Source organism: Argiope bruennichi, chromosome 1 (assembly GCF_947563725.1).
Source record: "Argiope bruennichi chromosome 1, qqArgBrue1.1, whole genome shotgun sequence".
Lineage (NCBI taxonomy): Eukaryota > Metazoa > Arthropoda > Arachnida > Araneae > Araneidae > Argiope > Argiope bruennichi.
Window position 1 is genome coordinate 73614237 of NC_079151.1, and position 25333 is coordinate 73639569.

At 29.2% G+C, this 25333-nt stretch overlaps 1 protein-coding gene across 3 annotated transcripts in view; it reads right to left on the bottom strand.

The window, feature by feature from the left end:
- Nucleotides 1-25333, bottom strand: part of LOC129962896 (uncharacterized) — a 109885-nt gene that overhangs the window by 14068 nt on the left and 70484 nt on the right. For all 3 annotated transcript variants that reach the window (XM_056076898.1, XM_056076910.1, XM_056076905.1), the window contains 2 exons: nucleotides 9186-9456; nucleotides 5489-5598 (listed from right to left, as the gene is read on the bottom strand). In XM_056076898.1, coding sequence (XP_055932873.1) covers nucleotides 5489-5598; nucleotides 9186-9456 — 381 coding nt within the window. The remainder of the gene's footprint in view (nucleotides 1-5488; nucleotides 5599-9185; nucleotides 9457-25333) is intronic.

A 25333-nucleotide genomic window follows, 5' to 3' on the forward strand; every position in this document is an offset into this window, starting at 1 on the left:
TGATAACATGGAATTCATTGCTTTCCCAACTCAGGTGCGCTACTCCGCATAGCTGATGAGTGCATTGTCATTACTGTTATCAAGAAGAGACATTTACATGCATAATGAATTCTGTTGAAGCAGTCCAATTTTCCTTTCCAATTTATTTTCCTAATTTTGTAATGGCAGTCCTAAAAAAAGCCCACAACGTTTTCAAATTAAATTTGTTTTGATTCAACGGACATAATTAAGAATTGAAAAAAGAATAAGCATTTTCAATTTAGAAGTGTCGCATCAAAAATTGTTACATGCTTGTTTTCAACTGGGAATTTGTTTTTCAATGAGATACCGATTTGTATAGTTAGAATCGATGAAACAATAACATTAATTTGACGTATTTCATTTGCCATTGATGATTCCCTATTTAATAATCACTAAACCTTCTTAATTAACTTAACAAATGAATTACTTTCATTTTAAATCTGTAACCATTTGTCTGTCTTTTTCTTCATTATTAGAAGAGAGAGATTCGATGTATATAGAAACATTTAAAAATTAAAGACAATAGAACCATGCTAAGTAGCGAAAATTGATCAAATAAAATACAACGATACGAAGGACTTAATATCATTTGGCATCGCTCATTGTAATTTCAAATAAATGAAATCATTCAAAAGAAAATAAGATTTTTCTCTTTTTTATGTTCACAAATTTCTTAAGGACATGTTTATATAATGAAATAAAGGCTTTTTAAAGTTCTAATAGCTAATCTCATCTTTGATAATTATAAAACCACGTTAAAATTTATTCTCGAATATAAAATTTCATTATTCCAGATTGTACCATCTCTAAATTCAGAGGAAGTAAATTTTAAGTTTATAAAGCTAAAATAATACGATAGATAATAGATGAAAAATCAAAAATAGGTTTCTTATCAAAAATTTCAATAATTGTCGTATTTGATGAATTCATCTTTTTACATCGGATTTGGTTTGCAATATGTCACATTTGAAATGTCTGTTAATGGCATATAAAAACTTGAAGTGACGCAATAGGAGATGTTTTTAATGCCTGAAAAAATAAGAAAACTTGCAACGAAAAGTAAGTTAAAGTGTACGTACACACTAGAAGATTTTTTTTTTAATTTTAACTTTAAAAATCCATTTTTTTTACAGTAGGTCATTAATATATGTTTAAACTCATTTCAGTGAGAAAAAAATCATATTACACTAATTATTAATTAATTAAATAATATTTAATGAGCTAATTAGCATATTTTTTGAAGCATGATATCTTAAATCAGGATATCTATATATATCATATGATATCTTCAACAATTCTAGTTGGAAATTATGCCTAATATTAGTCTTCATGTTGTCTGCCTCAATAAAGTTATAAAAATATATAGTTTTTTTTTTTTTTTTAATTTTTTCATCAATGATGAATAGAAAAAGTGAGATTTTTTCTGTAATTTTAATTTTTAAATAGCTATTAAAAATTTATTTTTATGAATATAACTTTGATTGATGCATAAAACATCTGCTATTTCATACAGATTATTTTGATATATAAGTAATTGTATTTGGTTAATTTCTTATTGAGTTATGATTATTTGAATGAAGCAACATAGTAGAAAAATATCATTCTTCATAAAATGAGTTTAAAAAAAACTGTAACCAGAGTTTTCAATGAAAGCACCTCAATAAAAATAATTATAACTCGAGAAATATTTCGAATATTGACAACATCTTGGTATCGTTTGAAAGCTAAAGGATCAGAGAACATTATTAAGCAATCAAAAAAATATTCGATATTTTGAACGATTCTCGAAGTTTCAAGCCTGTACATAATAATAATCCAAGTTATGATTCTATTTCGATAAAATATAATTCGAGACTAAATATAAAACTAGAAATTTACTCGAATTAGCAATTTATATACATATGCTGATTTCATAACATGAAAACGAATCGATTTGATTGTTAAATTAATATACGACTCTGAAGCATAAAAGAAGGGGATTTTGATTAAATTTGTAACTCTCCAAAATGAACTATTCTTCTTCAGTTGTGACAAGCTTGATAAACATCATTGCATTACACTAGTCCCCCCAGTGAAATAAAAGTTACGGTTTACAATTTTTATTATTATCTCCTTTATAGCGTTTTATAAATCGAATTCAATTTAGTATTTCTTTTACTGGTGGGTAATTTATTTAACAACATATATACTATGTTCTTACTGTTTTATTAGTAATCATGATTTATAATAGCCATCAGGGTATCACCATAACTGATTCTCCAACCATATGCTTGAAAAATGTTTCACATGATTATTAAGATGTTTTTATTATCAGATGATAAAAAGCAATGAATATTTGAATTATCCTTCCATTTTCCAAAATTATTCGCTATTTTTTTCAAATTTTCAATCACAGTTAACTGGAAAGCGAAAAAACGAATAAATAAACAATATTTTTTGTTTTACGTATCTACCTGCGATGCGTTTATTCTAAGCATCTCATTTAAGATTTGCAATAGACTGATTTATTTCTGAAGAACAAGCATAGACTTACATTACAACTAGGGATTGCAATACCGGGATACCGAATACCGGTATTTTGAGCCATTTGTACAATTTTGTAATACCGGTATTCGCAAGTTTAAATACCGGTTTTTCGGTATTTACTAAATATTTTTAAAACTGTCTCCACTATAAGTTCAGGGATCGCCAACATAGCAAAATAGTATACGTTTTTGTTTTTGTCTCCCTAAAGGGCGAAATTAATTAGCTAATTAATGGCTTAATTAATTGCTTAAATCTAAATTAGCGAAACATGGATTATCCCCGAAAAAAGATATTGTATCCTGATGAAGCAACAGTTATGAAAAAAGTTGGAAAGTTGATTGGTGCAAATCAGCAGTTGTGCTATGCACATGGAATTCAATTAGGAGTAATAGATGTATTTAGGGATTGCAATACCGGTATATTGGGATACCGAATACCGGTATTTTGAACCATTTGTACAATTTTATAATACCGGTATTCACAAGTTTAAATACCGATTTTTCGGTATTTAATAGAAATTTTTTAAATTGTCTTGTAATTTTTAAAATTGTTCAGGGATCGCCAACATAGCAAAATAGTATAAGTTTTTGTTTTTATGTCTCCCTAACGGGCGAAATTAATTAGACTGTGAATACAAAGTTGCATCGTACAATCAAGAGAAGTGATAAAATACTGAATGACAATGGATTGTTAAAGCCTCCACCTTTTGCGCACAACTTTGAGTTTACTTTGACAAAATAGGAGTGAGAGGAAAGATGAAAGGAGATGTTTAGGAGGAGATTCAAAACACGTTGGAGCAGTTTACTCCTAATGATGGAACGATTTTTGAAACTGAGATATCCAATCCAAAAAGCAATAATCGACTTAAACCTGTAAATTAATTTTTCAGATAGTGAATTCGACTTAATATCCAGAACAGGTTGTTATAACTTAATATAAACTTAATATTGAAACTGGCTGTCGAGGCATTATGTCGGAGAGATTCTAATTTATTAACAGGGAATGCAACAATAAATTTCATGTTACAGTCACTGAAAGAACAGCACACATCACTATCTGAAGAATTATATATTACATTGAAAAATCGCACAGAAGAAAGGTATACTGAAGTAGAAACTGTCTTACGGTATTTACATAATTATAATTATTTTAAAAATGGAAAAGAAGAAAAGAGACTAACCAATTCAAATCTGATCAAGTTTATAGTAAATTTTCTTAAACTTTTTTTATTCACAAATCTATCCACATTCAGAAGAATTCGGTACAGTTATCGGAGATTATCATGGCACAAATGTCGATAGTGAAAAGGAATTGTCCCTTGAACAAAAATTAGAATTAGCGATAAATAAAAAATATTCAACAAACCAAAATACAATACAGAAAGCAGCTATATCCAAAACTATCGGACGAGTAATGGATTAATTTGAAGATGAGGTATTTAGAAGTAAATATTTGCAAAAAGTATATCACAAATTGCTAACAGTACCACCAACTATCATAGATGCCGAAAGAGCGTTTTCGACAGCTTATAATTTTTGCCCAAAATTACATTCTAGGCTTAATGACAGTACAATTGATGTATTATGTTTTTAAGATCACATTTCAAAAATTTGTAATAGTACCAGAGACTGAATAGTGATGTTAACACTTATTTGTTTATCTAAACATTATTATTGTTCTCTGCTGAACACTCTATACACTTTCAGTGTGTCCCCTCACATGTTGGTTTAAATTGTAATGAGATAGCGGATAATTTAGCTAAGATTGCCTAAGCAGACATATTTCATGGTGATGCAACACTAACTTATTCTGAAATCTCCTCTATCAAAAAGATGGAGTCGAGTGCACTTTGGAGAGTCCCACCTGCTCACCCTTGGTACTTTGATAAAAGTCCCGATTGGTGTATCTGAACTTTTTCTGAACTGATTTCTGAACTGATTTCTGAATATCTCTAGAAAACAGCAAACGGCTCTCTCTCGTTTTTCATGTGGACACACCAAATCCCTCATCTTCCAACACGGACGGAGGATCTTTGCTGAATGTCCTTGGTGCAAGGCATATCAAGCCCCCCCCCCAATCATATTCTTAAATGTTTAAATTTTACGATTTTTGAGAGTTTAAGGGATCCGCTATTGTTTTTGGACTTTTTAGAGATCTTTGGTTTTATGGAGGTGGTATAGTGCAGCTATACCACTTTGGATCAGAAACAACAACAGCACTTTTTTGTGACTGAAATAAAGAAGATGTTCCTTTACTTTTTTGTGATTCTTTATAAACCGTTATAATTTATATGCTTTTGTGATATTTACATTCTCTAATAAAACTGGTAAATAAAACAAAGAAACACCCGTGTTTTCTTTCTTTTCCTAAAATTTCTAATACCGGTATTAATACCGGTATCTCGGTATTAAGATCTAAAAAATACCGAATACCGGTATTGAACTTTTGGTCCGGTATTGCAATCCCTAATTACAACAAACATAGACAAGCATTGACTTACATTGGAAAATTGATTACCAAAATCTATAAAATATATTGGTAATAATATTCTAATGCTATTTAAAAAAAACAATATTTACTAAATATGATTGTGCTTTCTAGAATAGGTAAAATTAAAGTATGCAATAATCAGTGAAATACAAAAATTTATTAAGACCAAATTTCAACACTATATACATATAATTTTAAAATCAATAAATGTTGTCGGTTACCATTGTCTTTATCCAATTGTATAAATTTCATAAAAAGACAAATATGAATTAATAACTGTAATAATAGCTAGTTAAAGTATGTGAGACAACTGCGTTCAGCTTTACAGCTTACATTCCTGTAACCGAGTCATGCCGTTAACTTGTTATTTTCTTGCCGATTTCAATGTAGTTTCGGTAGCCCTATGATTGCTTAAGATATGTAATTTAACCTATAAGCTTTATTACCTTACCTTTTGCTGAGGTGATGTTGATGATTGATTGCTTTCGGACGATACAGTCTTTACATCCTTTGGTGAAGAAGCAGAGATTGTAGAGTTCGTCGGACTCGAAAGTGTAGTAGCTGGAATGAGAATATTAACAAGAACTGAATTAAACCTTTTTTTTTCAAGGTCTAGTTATTCACAAAACACAAAATGCAATTTGCAATGGTATAATTTCCATTTCTCTACAATGATGGAAAATCTTCTGCAGTACATATTTGTTGAATGCTTAAAATTCATTGTACGAACTGTTCGCTCCCGAAAACAAGACTGCATAAACTGCCTTCATAGTCCTTCATTATAATCCACTTAATTATGATCAGTCACAATTGCAATGCATTAATTTAGGTTCCAATGTCATCCACTTTATCGATACTTCATTCCTGGGGGTACAAGACAGTCGGTGAATTTCACATTGCTCTGAGCTGCCTAACACATTCTAATGCTTCTATAAAATATTATTGATGACTTGGATCTCTAAATAAATAACACATGCCAAATACGGAAAAATCGATTTTTTTTTCAAATGTCATAATGCATCAAAATATACCAAGAAAGATGATAATGGATAGCCAAAGCAATTTTTATTAAGCGCCGAAAATATTTGCTCAATATTTCCCACCCAGGCAATTCTTTTTTAAATTTTAATGTTCGCCTTTTTTTTTTCTAACTGTTTTTGTTTTAAGTCGCAGAATACTTGACCTACATGACATTAAGTGAAAAATATCAGAATATTTTTGTGACAAATATTTATTTATCAAAACTTATGTTCAAAAACAGAAAATTATTCCTGGATAATTAAAATGCATCATTCATTATATTTAGGAGACATTTACTTTTATAAAAAGGACCCACGAAATTGAAACGGATATTCTTCTTTAGATGTTTTAGACATTTAGTTTGCTTTAGAACATCATTTCGCATTTTGGCAAACTAAAGGGTTATTCAAAGTGTAATTGGATTTAAAATGTCAAGGTATTCTTGTTTTCCTCGTTGTGTGTATTTTTAAATACTGATATAACGCAATCGAAAAAAGATACCGAAATAATAAAATCGTATTATGCGAAATAATAAGCACATATACACATTAACTTTGAACTGAAATATTAAAATTTTAACCCGTTAAGAGCCGTGATCACATATAAGTGATTATATGATTCTTTCTGAATAGTTATATTCACTTCAATACTTCTAGATATGTATGCTACTAGCCGCTTGACAGACAAGACGATGGACAGTTTTCTTTCTTATCTTTTGAAGCATATATGAAATTACAATTTTAAAGTTACTTTGATATTTTATATAACTGATATCGGTAATAGTTTCTCTTACAAAATGAGAACGCAAGAAATTCTTAAATATGCGATTGCACTATCTTGCCTAATCCATAAATTAAAAAATTTCTCATGCATTGGCAAAGTGAGAGATTTTTCATGAGAAATTGCCCATCTTATGGAATGAACAGCATGGTCCAATCTTTTCTCTCTATATATCTTTTCTTCTAAGATTATTTTGAAAGCTGAAGAAATTACCGATATTATATATTGAAAATTACTTTTGTTAATTACATTCATGCCCAAAATTAAGATCACAAGCATAAAATTTGTGAAAATTGGTAAGCTGAGTTGTCAGGAAATTTTACATATTACAATGGGATAAAGAATATAGCAACGTAACAATATGGAAAAGATTTTAATTGTGAATTAAGAAACAGAGTATATCAAAAGGCGTTAAATCATTAATCAGAGATAAAACATTTATCTCGGGAAAAAAGTCTGCCTAATATGGAACTAATATGGCACTGCTATACAAGCCTCAAGCGAGTTCTCATAATGTTTATGAAGGGGATTAATAAATGTTTGTGGTAACAAAACCCGTTCTTACAAAACCACTAGCTTTTAACACATGGAGGGTCTTAAAAGAGAGGGGATTATATTATATCAACCCCTACATGTTCAATATGATTAAAATTTGGTGATCTCGAGAGCCAATCCATACGGCGAATATCTTCTTCAAAAAATTCATCAATAATCTGTGCTTTGTGTGGTAGAGCATTATCACAGATAAAAATGAAGTCTGGGACAAATGCAGCCCGGAACAACCTCATATAGGCTTCAAAGACATCATCTCTAAAGCGATGCGCGGCCAATACTCGCATCAAAGATGGGCAGTGGTGTACGGCTGCCCAACATTATGCCACCCCAGACAAGGATTCATTTACCAATAAAAATCTGTCGATATCTTTTACCTAGGAGGGATTATAGCGAGCTCCTCATTCTGCTCAGACGAAAATTCGACGAGAATCCCTCTGTATAGTGAATCTCGACTCATCACTGAACAGAATACGCCCTATTCTGGTTGTGTTTAAGAATGATGTGTTCGACTCCAGAACAGCCATAATTTCCTTTGGATGCAATCAAACGGACACATATGATTGCACGCAGGGTGTAAAGGACCCTCTCTGCTAGACGTCTATATATAGTTTGCTGGGAAATTCTTTTCCCAGATGCAGCAGCTGAGGAGCTATTGCCAATCTAGGCCATTGTGCCCTTAATGCCAAATAGCGATCCGGGGCAGGTGTCATTACACCGAGGTGGCCTTGGACGGCTTTCATGGTGACATTACCACTTGTCTGGAATTGATTCCACAACCTGGATACTAATTTAGGGGGCAGTTGTAACCATCAAGCCAATTCCGCTTGAGACTGGCCATCTTCAAGCCTGCAAACGGCTCTCCATCTCAAAGAATCATCTAAGCGATTATAAGGAACTAATTCCCACTGAAAATAAGCTAACTTATTTGTTTTAATGCAATATTCTAAAGCAAGTAAAAATCCCAGATGCTTAAACGGTCTCCTCCCAGTGGTTCTGCAAAAACTAACGCTAAATAACTTCCTTTTCTAAACCGTAGGTTAAAATTGTGTACACGCTCTTCAAAATATATAAAGTACAAATTAATATCAATTTTATTGGTAGCAATTTAGAATTATTTTGAAAAACATGTTTGTGGCCTTAATTTTGGACATGAGTGTGTATTAATATTCTAAAAAGAGACTTCCCCTTTTATTTCACTTTCCTTTTTGGTTCCGTATATGATTAAAATATCGAATTCTACTGGTACGGCACGATTCGAGCACTTTTCTAGAATTAAAACCCTATTTGATCCCTCATAAACATGTATTCGACTCAAAAGAATATTAAATTATGATCTAACTAGCGGTTGCCAAAAATAAAAGCACTCAAGTATAATAATATAATTGTTGTTAAGTGATAAATAAATACATGCGAAACTACTTAAAGGAAGATTAGCATTTACCCGATTGACAGCGGAAATATTTCTTTTATAAACAACGTTATCATTCCTCAGTACAATATAGATAAGTACAAAATCGCAGTAATAGTATTGTCTCTGTTTTCTGTAACCTATTTTTCCCTATTTAACTTAACTCAATAATTCTAAAAAAAATCAGCGTGATTCTCTGCTTAGAGACGAAGATAGGGCTGATCCCCAGAAACATTAGAGGGACCAGAAGAACCTAGCATTCTCGAACAGAGAAACTTTTCATATTACATCCGACCTGGATTTATCAACGGCCCCTTCCTTTGGTTTTTCACTGTTTCCATAAAATTAAGGAATGTGTTTCTAAAATGCAATGGCAACTACTCACTTCCCGAAGTAGTAACAATAGTTACAGGTGTAGGTACAGAAGAAACCGGCACTTTGGAGACGGGCGATGAGACTAGAGGACTAGTAGGAGTGGTGCGCGTAGGCTTGGATGGGCTCACAGAGGATCCTTTTATTCTGTCTCCGACCACCACGTGCTTCAGAGGCTGATTGCTTGAGGTAGTCATCGTCTGGCGGCCAAAGATCTCTTCGAAGACAGAATACATGTGCCACATTTGACGTGTTACGTCATCACCTTGCAGAATCAACTCCACCTGAAAAACACACATTTCATATAGTTAAACATACATACATAGTTCAACCAATATTTTAGAAATATTTTATTTCTTTAATTTATAGGAAATGGTTTCATATCTGACTGCTTTCATTTCATCATATATTTTTCATCGGTGAAATAATTTGGAATAATAAACTGCGAACATGACATCTAAATACATAAATTTTCTAACAATAAATGGAAAAAAATTTCGGCAGATTCAGGCATTTTGTTGCCTTAGATAATGCGCATAAGAAGGCCAATCTTTTAATAAATTGTCAATTTATATTTTCCCATTTTTTTTTTTATTTCAGTAAGTATGTGAAAATGTTGTGACTAATAGTTACGCTGTATAAACGTTTGCATATTTTATTATTTATATTTGATTATCATTAAGTATTTATAAATCTTGTAAAAACAAGGTGAAGGTACAGAAATAGTTCGGAATCTATTTAATTATATTTGATATGAAATGCGTTAATATTATACTATTATTTTTTCATAAAATTTATGCCTTCATCAAAGTTATTTATTAGGTAACTAGGCTAATAATATCTTTTTAATTGATTTTCCACCATCCCCTATAACCAAGCGACCCAAGATCTAAATTTCCTAGTCTGAAACCCATGCCTGGAAATTATGTCATTTCAGCAAATGCAACAAGTCTGCATTTGCACAAATAAGGAGCATAAACGATGCAATATGGCAACCAATATAGCAGAATTATAGCTTGTATTAGCCATGTACAGCTGTCACTTCTCTTAGAATTTATATCGCCATGCTTTAACTTAAATGATCATTAGTTTGGAAGTTATTTACAAATTAAGTAACTAAGGTAATGGTAATTGTGCGATTAACGTCTCCTCGAGATTTAAGCCATCAATATTATAGCAATAAGTGTCCAAAAAAGTAGAGGAAATTGATACAGAGTTTGAGGCTGAAGGAGTGGAATTTCTAACTCACAAAATAAAATAAAACACTATACTGTGGACTTATTTCTGCATGCGTATTCTAAAGCAAAATATTCTTGCGCTTTAAAAGCTTGAAATATTATTCTTCACCATTATTCTTCAAAAATTTGTCGAAAGGAACTATATAATAGCTGAAATATCGCTGTTATAGTGTTATTTAATGATCAAAAAATAATACAAAATTATAGCTGTTGGCGGGATAATAATTAAATGCAGAAAACTATCTTTTTAAGGGGAAAGGGATAATGGCAGCATGGGAGGAACTAGAGATTTGGACTTTCAAAATCTCACTAGTATTTCAAAACATTCCAAATTATAGATATTTTGTATCGAAAAATATCGATTTAAATGAAAGAATTCTATAACATGCCATTTAAAAGGAAATCTAAGATGTTATTACTATTTTAATGTAATGTCTTCTGTAGGTCAAATTCTAAACTGTAACATCGAAAAATTTTATTTCATTAAGTTGCTTTAAGCTAAAAAAATATGTAGATATATACCAATCAAAATGAAATAAATTCTGGAAAGAATCATATTAAAAAGGGCTACAAATTTATTCCAAATCCTTTACGCATTGTTAGTTAGGACACTGGGAGACAAATTGCACCTTACACGCTTACATCTAACAATTTGCATGTGCAAAGATATCTCGTTATACGTTGCCTTTGTAAGAAATTTTACCAGATATGATGAATTATGATTGGGAATGGCAGATTTGAGAAAAGAATAACGAATATTTTCTTTCAGAATTTTTTTTAATTTCAAAAATTTGAAAAAATATGCGTTTTGAACTTGATTATCGTAGAATTTGTAGTTCACAACTTTCCAAAGCATGATTTTCACTGGAATCCTTTCAGAGACTAAAAATTTTGTTAGCTTATTCACATTTTCATGACAATTGAGGAAAGTTAAATTCATAGCTTTAAACTGAAGATTAAAACTCTGCATAAAATGGAAATAATAATTATTATTAGTTTTAGGGTACGTATATTCCTCGAGTTGCCAAGATACAGCTTTCCAAATTTAATGAATGACAATATAAATAATTGGAATTTTATGCAGAATAAGCATGCAACTAAACAAAAATGATACATTCTTTGAATTCAGAACAATTTTAAGTAGTTTTAGATTATATGTAACAAAAATCTGGAAGATAATTTGTGAGCAATATAATTAAAATAGTTATTTTAGCTCGGAAATCTAAGAGGATGTCAAAACGTAAATAAGTCAATAAAAAATATTTCAAATGATTATATTTTAAAGAATTCCATCATATAATATTGTTTATTGCACTATATTTGCCTTGTATTTAAGCAGAATGCAGGGAAATGTGTAGCTCCGGAATAGGTCATAAAACAAATATGCTATTTATGATTTACTGCAATAGGAATTAAAATGCAATAAATATACAGCATCGGAATGTTTCATTAATTTTTTTTAAATCCATGCTGGCTCCACTAACCAAAATTATATAAAAAGCGAGTAAACCAACTATTGTGTCTTATACAAAAAACTAGTTTTAGAAAAGTGAAGGAAAATTGGCATATCTTACAGCAAAAATTTTGACAAAATATTAAACAAAGAAAAAAAAAGAAAGAAAGAAAGCTTTTAAAAAGAATCAGCAACACATTAATATTAGATAAAAGAAAAAGTTGGAAATTTGTCTTTGTACTAAGTTTTTTCGCAAAATATACTACATATAGAATGTAAATAACTAATATGCACAGCATCTAATTTATATCAACACTTGACACTGTTCATCGACAGATTCGAAAATCCTCCGCTCTTTCGCTCAGACGTCAATAAGAGTTTAATTCGTCAAGAAAGGGGGGAAAGTAAAGATGACAGGAGTTATTTACATTTAGCTCGGATGAGCTCGGATTATTCGTGAAAGTAGGAGGAATAATACCCGCTCAGCGTTTTGCATACCACGCCTTAATGAAATATAATTGTAGAAAAGTTTCTAATCAATCGTCTAAAATCTAATGTAAATTTACAAAATTTTATCAAAATGATGCAATACGGGAGAAAGTTAATTTTAATTAAATGTCAAATGAAAGTAAGCGAGTTTTCTACTACAAAGTTAAATCTTTTGAAATGCAATATTACTATTTTTGTCATTATTATTTAAGATTATAATGTGAAAACGAACTCCACAAGTAAATAAACTTCTGAGCAATTGAAAGACAAATTAACAATAAAATTCCACTGCATCAGTTTTACAACTAAGCAAAAAAATTATATGGAAAATAAAATCAGTATCACTAAAAAATTTATTTTTTAAAAAAAATTTAAAAGGATGTGAAATTGATTTTTAAAATCTTTGTGCACTAAGGAAATTCTTTTTAATTCCTATAAATTTTTAATTAATTAAAGAGAATTAAGAACACGCAAGAATATAATAATGAAGTAGTACAAATTAAATTTGGTTGCATCTATGAAAGACTTTGGATGATTTTTATATGATGCAATATATGATTTAAAGATAGTTTGCAGGTAAAAAACATTATTTTGTTAAAACCTTTATTTCAAAAATAAGCTTATGAAATGAAATCTAAGAGAATAAAAAAAAAAAATGTGAAAGATTTTGCTGAAAAAATATTTTTATTTATAAAAATCATTAAAAGTTGATAGAGTTTTATGCTATAAAAATACATCAAGCCATAATCATAATAGAAATTACCAAAAACTGAGTCTGATAATCAGAGAATTCCGAAGAATTTCATATATTCTTTATAATCGATATTAGCTTTAATAGTAGCTTAAAAGCTAATTTCTAAACAATAGAGATAGACATATATTTTCAAATGAAAAAAAGAAATAAATCAACTAAATAAATACATTTCTTTTTTGTTTGACTCGATAAATTATCTTCTGAAAAAATTACGGATTCTAAATTTTTGTATGAGCTCCGAGATATACTAGACATATTTAGTAAAATATTTTTGATCTTCTAACATTTTAAAAATAATGAAAAAATCCCATTTTAGTGTGAATAAAATTGATCTGATTATGACATTTTGAAAATCACTAGTTAAGACCACTTCAACTGAAGTCTCGAGAATAATCTTTCAACAACGGGTGGCTTATAAGAAACATCGGTCTTTGACTAGCTTAATTTAATCAAATGAAATGTTTGAAAAAATATTTTCATTCCTTTTAAAAGACAGCCATAAAAATTGTTCACCGGATTAAGAAAATACACACCAGTGATTCATAAAATTACCAGCTCGTTGAGTTACGCAATTTAATGAGTCAAGACCTTAAATCGTCTTTCAGTTTCACTTCATTTTTGTAGGATTATCTCGTATATACTTCGAACGTCTTTGAATAATATAAAAAGTTGTTTGTTTTCAAAGGGTTCCCACTTATTTCAAGAATTATTTGCTCAAATTTTAAATTATCATTTGATGCCAATTTTTTTTCTTTAATTCGAAAATGACATCTGTAAATATGCAATAGATAAAAAACAGTGGGTTTTTTTCCCCCGAATAGAAACGCTTCTACCCTGTACTACAGAATATTGCAAAAGTCATAAAATTAACATATCTAAAGATAGAATATGCATGAGTATTATTAACAGAAGTAAATATTTTAAAACCGCTATTTTATTTTAAAAAAGAATACTAACCCTCTATTAAGGAAAGACGAATGAATATTTCTAATTTTTTAATAAATTTATGAATTCATTCTAATAAAATTTTAATAAAAATATAGCTAACATCTAAAATATATAGCGAATATAGAGCTCAATGCAGGATTCTGTATGAGAAACTGCTTTATAATACATTAAAATCGTTAAAAATAAACGAACAATCTATATATAATATAGAAAACTGACAATCAAGATAAGCTATAATTCTAGCATTAATAAACGGTCATTCTTTAAGTCCAATACTACTGTATTCTGTGATTGTTCAAAGAATGCATCTAATTCACTTAATCGGAATAAAGAGGTAAAATCGTGTTAGAATTGTCAAGCAAATAGAACTAATAAATAACGACATAGAAAAAAAAATGTTATTTTTCCCATGATCCTATATGAGACATAATAACAATATTATTATTCTATCACAATTTTAAAAAAAATGGAATTACTTTTATTAGACCAAATAAAACATGAATACAGCAAAAATAAATCTAAAACTGCTTTTTAACTCATTAGTAAACTTATTATTCTATTATTTGATGCGGCGTTTTAAAACCCTACAAATATCGCAAAATTTAAGAAAAAAAAGCTATATTTTATATATAAGAAATAATTACTTCTTTCCAACGGCAGATAGTTGTTGAATCCTGCTATCATTGGAAAGAAATGAAATGAACACTTTTTCCTTATTATCGAAATGAAAATTCCTTAAATAATTTCAAATAAAATGAATCAGTGTTTATTTAGCTAATTATAAATAAAATATATAAAACCATAAAAGAACTATTTCGTAAGTAGTGAAACTGAAAACAGGAGAAATCAAAAGATAGATAAAAAAAGTCTGCACAAAACAAGATTATAAAAATTATATAAAAAGGCAGTAAAAATCTTGCATGAAATGACATCAGAATGCAGAATTTATAAACAAAGCAATAGTGGCTCATGGAGTGTAATTTGGGAGAGCAAAAATTTTTAATATTATGCTGCATATTTTCCTTTTATTGCATCTATCTTGAATAATTTAATATTTAGATAATAGCTAGTTTATTTTCATTGGCATTTTAAGTTCAAAAGCTATTTTTAATTGTTTTTCTTATATTTTTTTGTTTTTATTTATACGGACTTAAGAAATTGTAGCCGAAAAAAAATAGTGCAATGTACGATTAAAATAAATACACAAGAAGAGAAGATGTTTACACAATTAACTGCAATGAAAATTTTATCGTATAATGAAAATAAAATTAAACATAATTAAATGATATTTGTTAACATTTAAAAAAATTCTTCCTTCCTGTTTTGTTTTACAGTGGAAAGATGAATCTTTTTACCTTCTCATGTACGAAGTGTAGAGAAAGTATTCTAATCCTCAAAAACCTTCCCCGAGTTTGAAAAATATACAATTTTGGTCTTATGTCTATCTGCCTGTGAACACAATAACTGAAAAAAACCCCGCTTTGAGCTAGATGGAGGAAATTTATTTTATGGACAAATGATTAAATTTGTAGATTTCTATCAAATTTTAAATAAAATCCATTAAAAGGAATAAAATCTATTACAAGTGAACTCGAATAACTCAAAGATCCAAGAGCCAAGTAAATAAAATTTGGTACACAGGTTTAATATCCCAAATACAGATTCTTTTCCATTTTTGAAATGATTTTTGCGGAAGTCTGTCAAACTACATTTTCGCATGCATATAAATGCAATGACTTGAATCAATGAAATTCGATAGGTTATCTAACAACTACAACTGTTGTTTCGAGTCAAAATTCATATTCGCATGATAGATTCAGTAAAAATGTTAGATTCGCACCAAAGATCTAGATTTTGTAACTATTGTTCTCTAATGTCATACAAGTCTTTTGCGTCCTTATCCAAGGTCTATAATTTTATGCGGAGGGAGGGGGATAATATCTAAATTGGAGTATAGGAGAACGTGTCGGGCAAACCATTCCTGCTGATTTCTCTGATATACGCGTACTACTGAAAAGTATTCCATTTGTTGAAATCATCTTGAATTCATATAGTAAATTCCGATTTATACTAAATCTCCAGAAAATATTTTAATGTTTTTTTTCAATTAAAAAGTTGATTTATATTTTCATATAATTATAGGAACAGCCGAGATTAAAAAAAAGATTTAATTATAATACTATTCCTGTCTAGAAAAGTCCTAGGTTTTTTCTTTTAATTATGTGCGCTTTTAATTGCTCCAGAGATTTCACTCTTTCAGGCTATTTTCTTCTATAATAACATGCTCTTTCTTGTTTAAAATGCCAAATCTTCTTAAACAGAGTGACATTGCTCTTAACGAAGTCATACCAAATAAAAATATTAGGATGTGTGTTAAATTTGACAAATTCTTCAACATTTACAAATTTAAATTTTTGAAATAAGTTGACATTTAACTACATTAAATCACTTTTTTATGGAAATTTTTTGTTCATCAAAAGTTTTTTTAAAAAATGTTCTTTTTTTTTTTATCTCAAAAGTTGGGAATGTAAAGCCATAATATTTTTCCAAATGATTATCTTTGAATTTATTTATCAATTACATTAAGCAATTTTTTTCAAGGAAAGTTACCGTTACACTAAAAAAGTAAATCCATCTTTAAATATACGGCTGAAGCTTTTGTTAAGGTCGAAGGAGTTGAAATTCTGCTTGACAGAAAGTCCAACAACTGGAAAGATTAGGTGAACCATATTTGCCTGAAACCATTTTTTTTTGGGGGGGGGGGATCATCTTAGACAAATTTTTAACATAATTTCTTTGATTTGACTTTTAATAAAGTTGGCAAAGAGTTTCACAAATTTCTCTCTAAAACGAGCATTTGTTGCGTTCAAATCCCTGACTTCCTTGTCATGGATTCGAGCAAAAAAAAAAAAAAAATACATGAAAAATTTAATTAAAAAAATTACACTAGAAATTAATATGTACTTTTCGGCAATAAGAACATTTTTATTTTTCAAAGCATTTAAGAAATGTTTTGTTTAAACATTTACACATAAAAAGATTTAACCGAGTCCATTTCGTAATAGCTTATAAAAATTTCATAATCTTGAATTTACAAGATGTATATATAAGCCAGCTTGTCAGCAATAATCCAAATTTAAAATGGAAGAAATTCTGCTCAAATCCAGTTTTTAAGATTTTTAAAGCCCTTATTTTAGATGTATAGCACTTGCTATCATAATTTTCTTTTTTAATCATTGGCCCAAGTGCAAACGTTTTGTTCATTTCTTAGAGAATAATATAAAAGAAAACATTTTACTTAAAGATTTTGCGGCGTAGAAAGCATACGGTATATTATCTTTCACAAATCTACAGCAGTATTTATAGCACAATTATGAACATTTCTCAAAACAAAGACAGTTAATAAATTTATAATTAATTCGCAGTTTCCTTTTTATAACTTTTGGCTTTGTCATTTTATTTTAAACAGTAAAACATAGCAAATATAAATTAAATTTCAAATTCAAATTCTCTTATTTATCTTATATTTTGCTTTATAATTACTGAAGAGTCGTAAAATGTGTCTGCCCCTCCCCCAGAAAAAAAAAATCTTTAATGAAGCCAAGTAAGTAAAAAATGCCATTAAGAGTCATTAAAAGACATTCTTTTAATCTCTATCTATCCACCTATCTATGTGTGTGTGTGTATGCATGGACACATATAGGCATCTACATACAAGAGAAACTCCCTTTTAAGTTTCGATGTAAATATGTATTTGTGTGTGTATGCGTGCATACATAAAGAGACTCTGAATAAGAAAAATTAAATCGGAAATTCCTTGTTTAGCGGCATTCAAATTTGAGTGTCTATTTGTCATAAAAGCAAGGTTCGTGTAAATTTTGAATAAAATATTTTAACATTTAATAAATTCGTTTATGTGAAGGTGAAGAAGGCCTTAGTATGAGTAGTTTTTATTGAAAAATTTTCCAGCTACGGATAAGGATAAGCGAGATCATTTATCATTTTTCATGATCTGCATGAAAAAGTACTCTGCTGGTCAAAAGAAAGATCTGGAAACTCGAGAAGAAAAATAGCCATCCGCAGTGGAATTTTTTTCGAAACCCGCCTTTTCTTGGTCGCTCCTTCATTCGTCAAGCCAGTTCAAAGTCATTGCCAGTTTGATTTTATCAATACTGAACAACCTTTTTACTTTAAGAGAGAGAGAGAGAAAAAAAAGGAATTCAGCGTTAATTAAATTGTTTCTCTTAATATTAAATAGACTTTTACAATAGTTTTATTTCTGGTTTAAACTAGTTCTGCTCATCTCTATCAGCAGGCGCGATGTTCCCGGAATATTTCTTCCACCTCCTTGCATTTCACGGTGGCAAACACCAACCTCCACCTTGAACATCGTTGCTGAACTCCACTGAATTTTATTTCATGTTTTTCTTTTCGAATTTCGCATTCTTCATTTTTTCAGCTAAATCGTGAGGTGGGGGCAAAAGAAAAGGCACGCTCAAATGTGATAGATGGCTAATCGTGATCGTTCTTTCCTTTCCATTTCGCTCCTCGCTTTTTGTTTTTATGTCTTCCTTTCTCTCGTGCTAAGAAGTTCAGTTTTAACATCGAGGAAAGAGACGTCGTACCTCCTTTTCTTTAGAAAATCTAAATAAATGTCTTAAGTGTCATAACTTGAGGAATATAAAGACTTGAAAAATTGACTTGTAGAATGTTTCATGTTTTAAGCACATTAATTTCAGAGAAAACACACACGAATAACACTTTTAAAAATAATGGAAATGATTGTTAAAGAACTCAATCATACACGTAGCTGTAAACAGACATATTAATCTCCCGCTCTTTCCCACTTTATGCTTCAATTGTTGAGCACTTTAATAATTTAGAAACGATGATGAAAAATGTGCTCAAAAGGGAAATGATGTCATTTCAGACATCTAATTTACACTACTTGTCTTCATATATTTCGAAGAATTGCTGTTCTGCTTTTTAGAAATTACGTATGACGTACGATTTGTCAAATCGTAAAACGAATTTAAGAGCAGTTGTTCCTTTGATAAATTGTTTTCTTGATATTCAGAACAAAAATAATCCATCTAACTCATAATGCATCATTTTAGGATAAACATTAAGAATGGCAGTGATATAAATGAATTTTAATGTATTTTTAAAAAGGCACAAAATCCTGTAATAATAAAACACAAATGCTGAAAGCATGTAAATTTTAATTTGATGTAGAACTAAATATAATTTTTTAAATACAGTTGATTCTCTCTAATCCGTCATTCTTTTATCCGACGCTTCCAATAGTCCAACATACCTGATGGAACACATTATTCGAAGATGAGTCGTCCTTTTAAAACCTGAAAACTTCATCCTTTCAATACATAATTTATTTGTTTAATGTACTTATACTCAACATTTTAACACAGTATTTTCTCCCATAATATATTATTGGCTTGTTTTCCATACGTAGAAAAACATATCATTGCATAATTCAATGATATTTATATAATTTCTATGAAGCCAAATGTTCTCTATAATCCGACAAGTGTCCGATTCCATGTTTGTAAATTAGAGAGAATCTACCAGGCCATTAAATAGCAATGTTTAGAGTCTGCAACCTCTATCTTTTTTTTGCGTTCACCCTAAGTAAGAAAAATATTATCACTTAATTGTTAAATGTGAGTGAGAAGGCAGATTCATCTAAATGTGCAAAATTGCAATCATTTGAATATTTAAAATACTTTCATAAGTTGTAGCGTCTGTAACAACGCAAATTCTGAAAATTTTGTTAATTAAACTGCAGAATTGTTATCGAAAGCATAACTATTTGATAAGAAGTTTGTCTCTACAATAACATATGTGGTTGAAGGATATCTGTAGTATAAAGAAACAGTAAATTTAAAGACAGACAAGTGAAAGATAACGCTAGGAACTTCATCAGCATTCGAAGCATGCATCTAAATATTTGAAAGATAATTGTGTAAAAGGCAAACAAGTTGCAAAACAATTTAAAATCCAGAAAAAAGACGGCAAATTCAATAATTTTTTCATTTATTAATCCTAATTTTTGATATTCACTTAAAGTTCATTATATCCAGAGTTTTCCATTATGTCATTGGAAAATAATAACTACTCACAAGAAATCGCTATTCAAACTTCATGGTGAATCGTCTCATCATCTCAATGAATTTTTGTCTCACTTCAATGTTTCTGATTCTGTCACAATCCTATCATTTTAAATATGAGATATTTTCACCGAATACTCCTTAATGGTAGTTTTCTTCAAAATAACAAAATATAAAGCATCTATAATCATAGCCGCTATTATTTCTACTTTCTCGTATACAAAGTATAGAGAAAATATTGTAATTGTTAAAGAATTCGAACTCCAAATTTTGATGATCTCCACTTTTAAGAACGTTAAATGTATTTCTGGCTGTTCAAATATGCGTTAACACTATAACTACAAAACGAAGGCATCCAGATGGGTAAAATTTGGTCCACATATTTAACCTAAAAAAATATAGATACCAATGACATTCGGAACTAAATCCATCAAGGGGTTGATTTTCTGCCCATCTGTCTTTCATGAGCACGTAAAACGAGATAACCCGAAAACGCAACATTTAAATGTATGAATTCTAGCATGCGATTTTGTGATTACAATTGTAGTTCTGTGTCAAATGTCAGTTTCAATCGGTTGGAAACATTAGATCTAAAATACAATTTCGATTTTCAGGCACCTATTATTAAATACCAGGGATTAATAGCCAAAAACATAGCCAAGAATAACACAACGGATTCAGTTAAAATGCTAAATTCGTGAAAAAGATCAATATTTCGTAACAGTGTTTGCCAATGCCATGCAAGGTATTCGCGGTTTTATTCCTCATCCACAATTTTACATGTGCGTGTGTGTGTGGGGGGGGGGGTATACCTTTATTAGAGAGTATGCCAGAAAGTTTTGGGGTCACAGCTACTGCTGGCTTTTATATAAGTTCAATGTTTCAAACTATCAAAAATAGTAAATTTAGAGTTAAATTTAAAATTTGCATTTTCAAATTGTTGCAGATTTTAAAAAGCCTGCAATAAAATCTTTAATTTAGAAATATTATTTTAATCTACAGAAGATATCGAAATCTATTTACAATAAAAAAAAAGAATCATAGTCATAGAGATCATTTTCCGTTAAATAATTTTGCATATGTAAATAGCATTTGGTATTGTAAAATATCCACTGAATAGAGAATTATCATTAAAGATCATATTATCATATCAAAAGATTATCATTTAATACACAAATATTCGTTAAAGCTATATCGATAAAAATTTATAAAGCTACAATGCTAATAAAATTCACTCAAAGAAAAAAAAATGACACTTCAATAAATAAAAAAAAGTATTTAAAACTTAAATAATTAATAAGATAAAAATTCGTAAATTCCGAAAAATATTTACAGTTTTTTCGAAAGAAAAAGTTAACACTACATTGAATTTCTGAATATTTGGAAGCAATTTGCATTATCTTGATGTATTGATATTTGCAAGCAATATAAGAAGATTTTAGACTGAAAGGAAAGAAAACTGCTACTGCACACAAGATTTCAGGAAAAAAAAATTACTTAAATTTCATTTTTTTGGAAACCACATCGATATAGATTCTATGATTAATGTTTGAAAAAGTATGAAAGAAAAGAAAAACAGGGGAATTTTAAAGCATTGATTTACAGAAATGATTATTTTTTATGCAAATGAAAAAGAGAAATGCGTGACTTCGACAGTTGAAAAAATGGCTGATGTGCATACGAAATGCGCACATATCTACAACACGTTATTTGCTAAAAATACGGCGAAAGATAAAACATCTAGAGGGGGAAAAAAAAAAGGCCTTCTTTTCGTATTTCTTGATGGATGAATATAATACAGATCTTCAATTCGAAAGAACTCGTAATACATTAAAACTTATCCTCTGTAACGTGGATGAAATACGAAGTTTGATAAATGCAATTAAAAATACTGAGCTTAGGAAAAGGAGTTCGCTGAACTGCATTAAACATTTTAAGAAGTCATCAAATTATGATTCTTTTTTTTTTTTATTTTTGGTCTCGTATTTTCATGTTTAGCAATTATCTTAGATATAACAGCTGACAAATATAATATGTCATACTGAAAAAAAAAATTAAATAGTGCGGTTAGTGAGAAACTTCTGTTATTCTACATCTGGAGCATATGCAATTCAGTTCATTACTTCTCAGCTAATATTGGGTTGATGACACACAAAAAAGAGGATTGACTATTAGAAAATGATAGGATAATTAGGAAACAAAGTTATAAGATTAATATATTGTTAAATGGGTGAAAGTAATGTGGCGAAATTGCATTTTATTTTGGAAATATAATTAATATCTGAATTAACATGCAATTTTTGATTATAAAATGAAGTTTACTTTTTCTATAGCATTTTAATTTAGTGAATTGAAAACACAAAGATATTTTTGCGTCTGTGTTGAAAATCGATATCAAAATATCTCGTTTTTTATTTCCATTTCCTAACTGTTCCAATTAATTATTTGGGTAAAGAGTTTCTGGCTTTGTTCTACACGTAAATTTTAATCTTGGTTGGATGATATCTAAATTGGTGTCCAAAGATATTTCATTTTCTTATCAATCCAATACAACTTTTCTGTGATTGAAAGTAAGCCGAATTCAGTGCTTTCATGATTTTCATCAGTTCCAAGTAATCTTTGAAAATTTCGTCTTAGAATATATGATTAAGTAGTGATAAAAAGAAAAGATCTAAATCTTAGAAGAAAAGATCTTAATCGAGTTAGAATGTGCCCATGCAATATATATTTACCATAACTATTTTATGTTTGTTCCTCATGCTGCACATCATAAACCAACATTTTTTTAAAATAAGCATGGTCTAAGGAAGCATATAAATAATTCTAAAAGTATAATTCTTAAAAAAAAAACTTTGACAACCTTTTTTTAAGATATTCAGCGACAGTGAACAGGAAAATCGTCTTCTTTAAAAATATTTCACCAAATGTTTCTCTAATAATATAACAGACAAATTTTCTTTCATTGTCATGAAAAGGAGAATTTGAAATTTATCGAATTGTTACCTATTAATTCGTTTTATTCCTTAAATAAACATTTATCTCATAACAACTAATTAACTTATAACTCTACAGGCAATAAAATAAATCTCAATTTAGTTTTGAAAAAGAGAACAATAACAATTAACTAAGCAAAAAAAAAAAAAAAAAAAAAAGAATGTACAGTAGATGTAATTTTGTTGATTTTTGGAACTTTAGAAAATTTAGAATTTTTAACAAGAATGAAATACTTAAACAATTATTTCGAAATTTTAAAATAATTAGGCTTGATAAACTTTTGTCTCTCCAAAGATTGTTCTACCGTAGTATCGAAAATACCCAAAGATGAATGAATTGCAAAATCCTCTCTCGAAACAGACAAAAAAAAAAAAAAAAAAAAACTAATAATCAACAGAAATATTTTCAAATTTTGTTGTCAGTTATTATAGTGTCATGGCAATCCGTTTTTGGATTTTTCTGTCATTATTTTATTTATTTCCAGCTTTTAGGAACAATAGTGATCATACAAAAAAAAAAGCTTTTCAGAAGAAAATAAGGTCACAAGTTAAATTTTATTCTGAGAAAAGAATTCTTTTTAGGAAACATTTTTAAATATACCGTAGGCAAGAATTTTATTATCATATTTCTCACCTGGTTACAGTAACTACAAAGGCTTGAATGAAAAAAAAAGGGTATTTGTAATCAGAAATTAAATATTCCGTTGATTTTTTTATTAAATGAATAAAAATAATTTTAAAAAATCTTCCGATTTTCTTTAAGAAGAAAACATATTTATCGAAATAGTGCTTTAAAAATAATTTTTTTCACTACAAATTCATCATTCTCAGACCAAATTGTCTAATGGATCTCTGACTAATGTTAAAATAGATGTGAGGTTAAAAGATTATTAAACATCCATGTGATCGTTGATCGTGAATTGTAGATTGTGATCGTGAAAACATGCAATCATTAGTTGCATTTTAATTATAAAATCTTGACCCGGATTTTAGTAATATGTAGTACCTTAAATGAAAACAATAAACCTTCTAATATAATCATAGAAGCTTCCATTTGCAAATCATCTCCGAACGAAAATGTCGATTAAAAAGGAATTTCTTTTTTCGATGTTGTTAATGAGTGTAAAATACTTTAATTTGCATTATTAGTTTCTCTATAAATTGTGTGAAAATCTTAGAAGACCAGGAAGAATTTGAATTATGAAGTAAATTATACAGCACTGTAATCAGGAAGTTAAAAAAATCTTCGTCATAATTTTATGGAATAATCCATTTAGTTGATGTCGCATCTGAAGACTACTATTAGTATAAAAACAATGCCTATTAAATGATAGCTCTAGAGAATGCATCGAATTAAAATCGCTTCATGCAATAATTTCTGGTCTGATGTTCCAAACATCAAAGATCATTTGTGGGCAAAATAGCGAAATCGATTCTGAATTATTCAGAAAAAAAGCAAAAGTTCCCTTCAGCTCTTAACATAGATAAATTTCGATTTGCTATCAATTTATCATTATCGGGACACTGCATAGCGTATCGCAACCTTATTTCCATACTCATTCTACTTCCGTTCTTAGCCGTTATAATTTGCATTTTATTTCCATTTAGAACCTTCCTTACTTACTTATAGCCATCTAGGTATAAACAAAAATGAGAAAAATACGAATAAATTATTTAAATGAAGTAGTCGAGATATATGGTAAATTTCGGGTCTTATAGTTTTGCGAGAGTTGTTCTAAACATGTTTGTGAACTTACTAAGAAAAGCAAATACCAGGCATTTATTAATATCCCTAAGTGATTAAAGATAGTTTTAGAGCATAGTATTTCATCTGGTATGGTGAGACTAAAAATTGAAATTAAAATTAATGCACAAAATTAAGCTTTAATAATATTAACTCTTACGCATTCGGGTGAATTTTAGGAATGCATGTCATGAATTCGTAATGATGTTTACTTCCTGATTAAGAAATAAAAAAAAATCATGAAATTTTTAGTTTGTTTTATCAAATAATATTGTATATTTTTTTTATCAAATACTAAGCAAATATTTTATAGAAATCATATTAATTTATTTTGCTTATTTCGGAATTTTTCAGGGCACCATCACATATTTTTACTTTTGTCTACTTAATACTCTGAATATTATTTCGCTACAT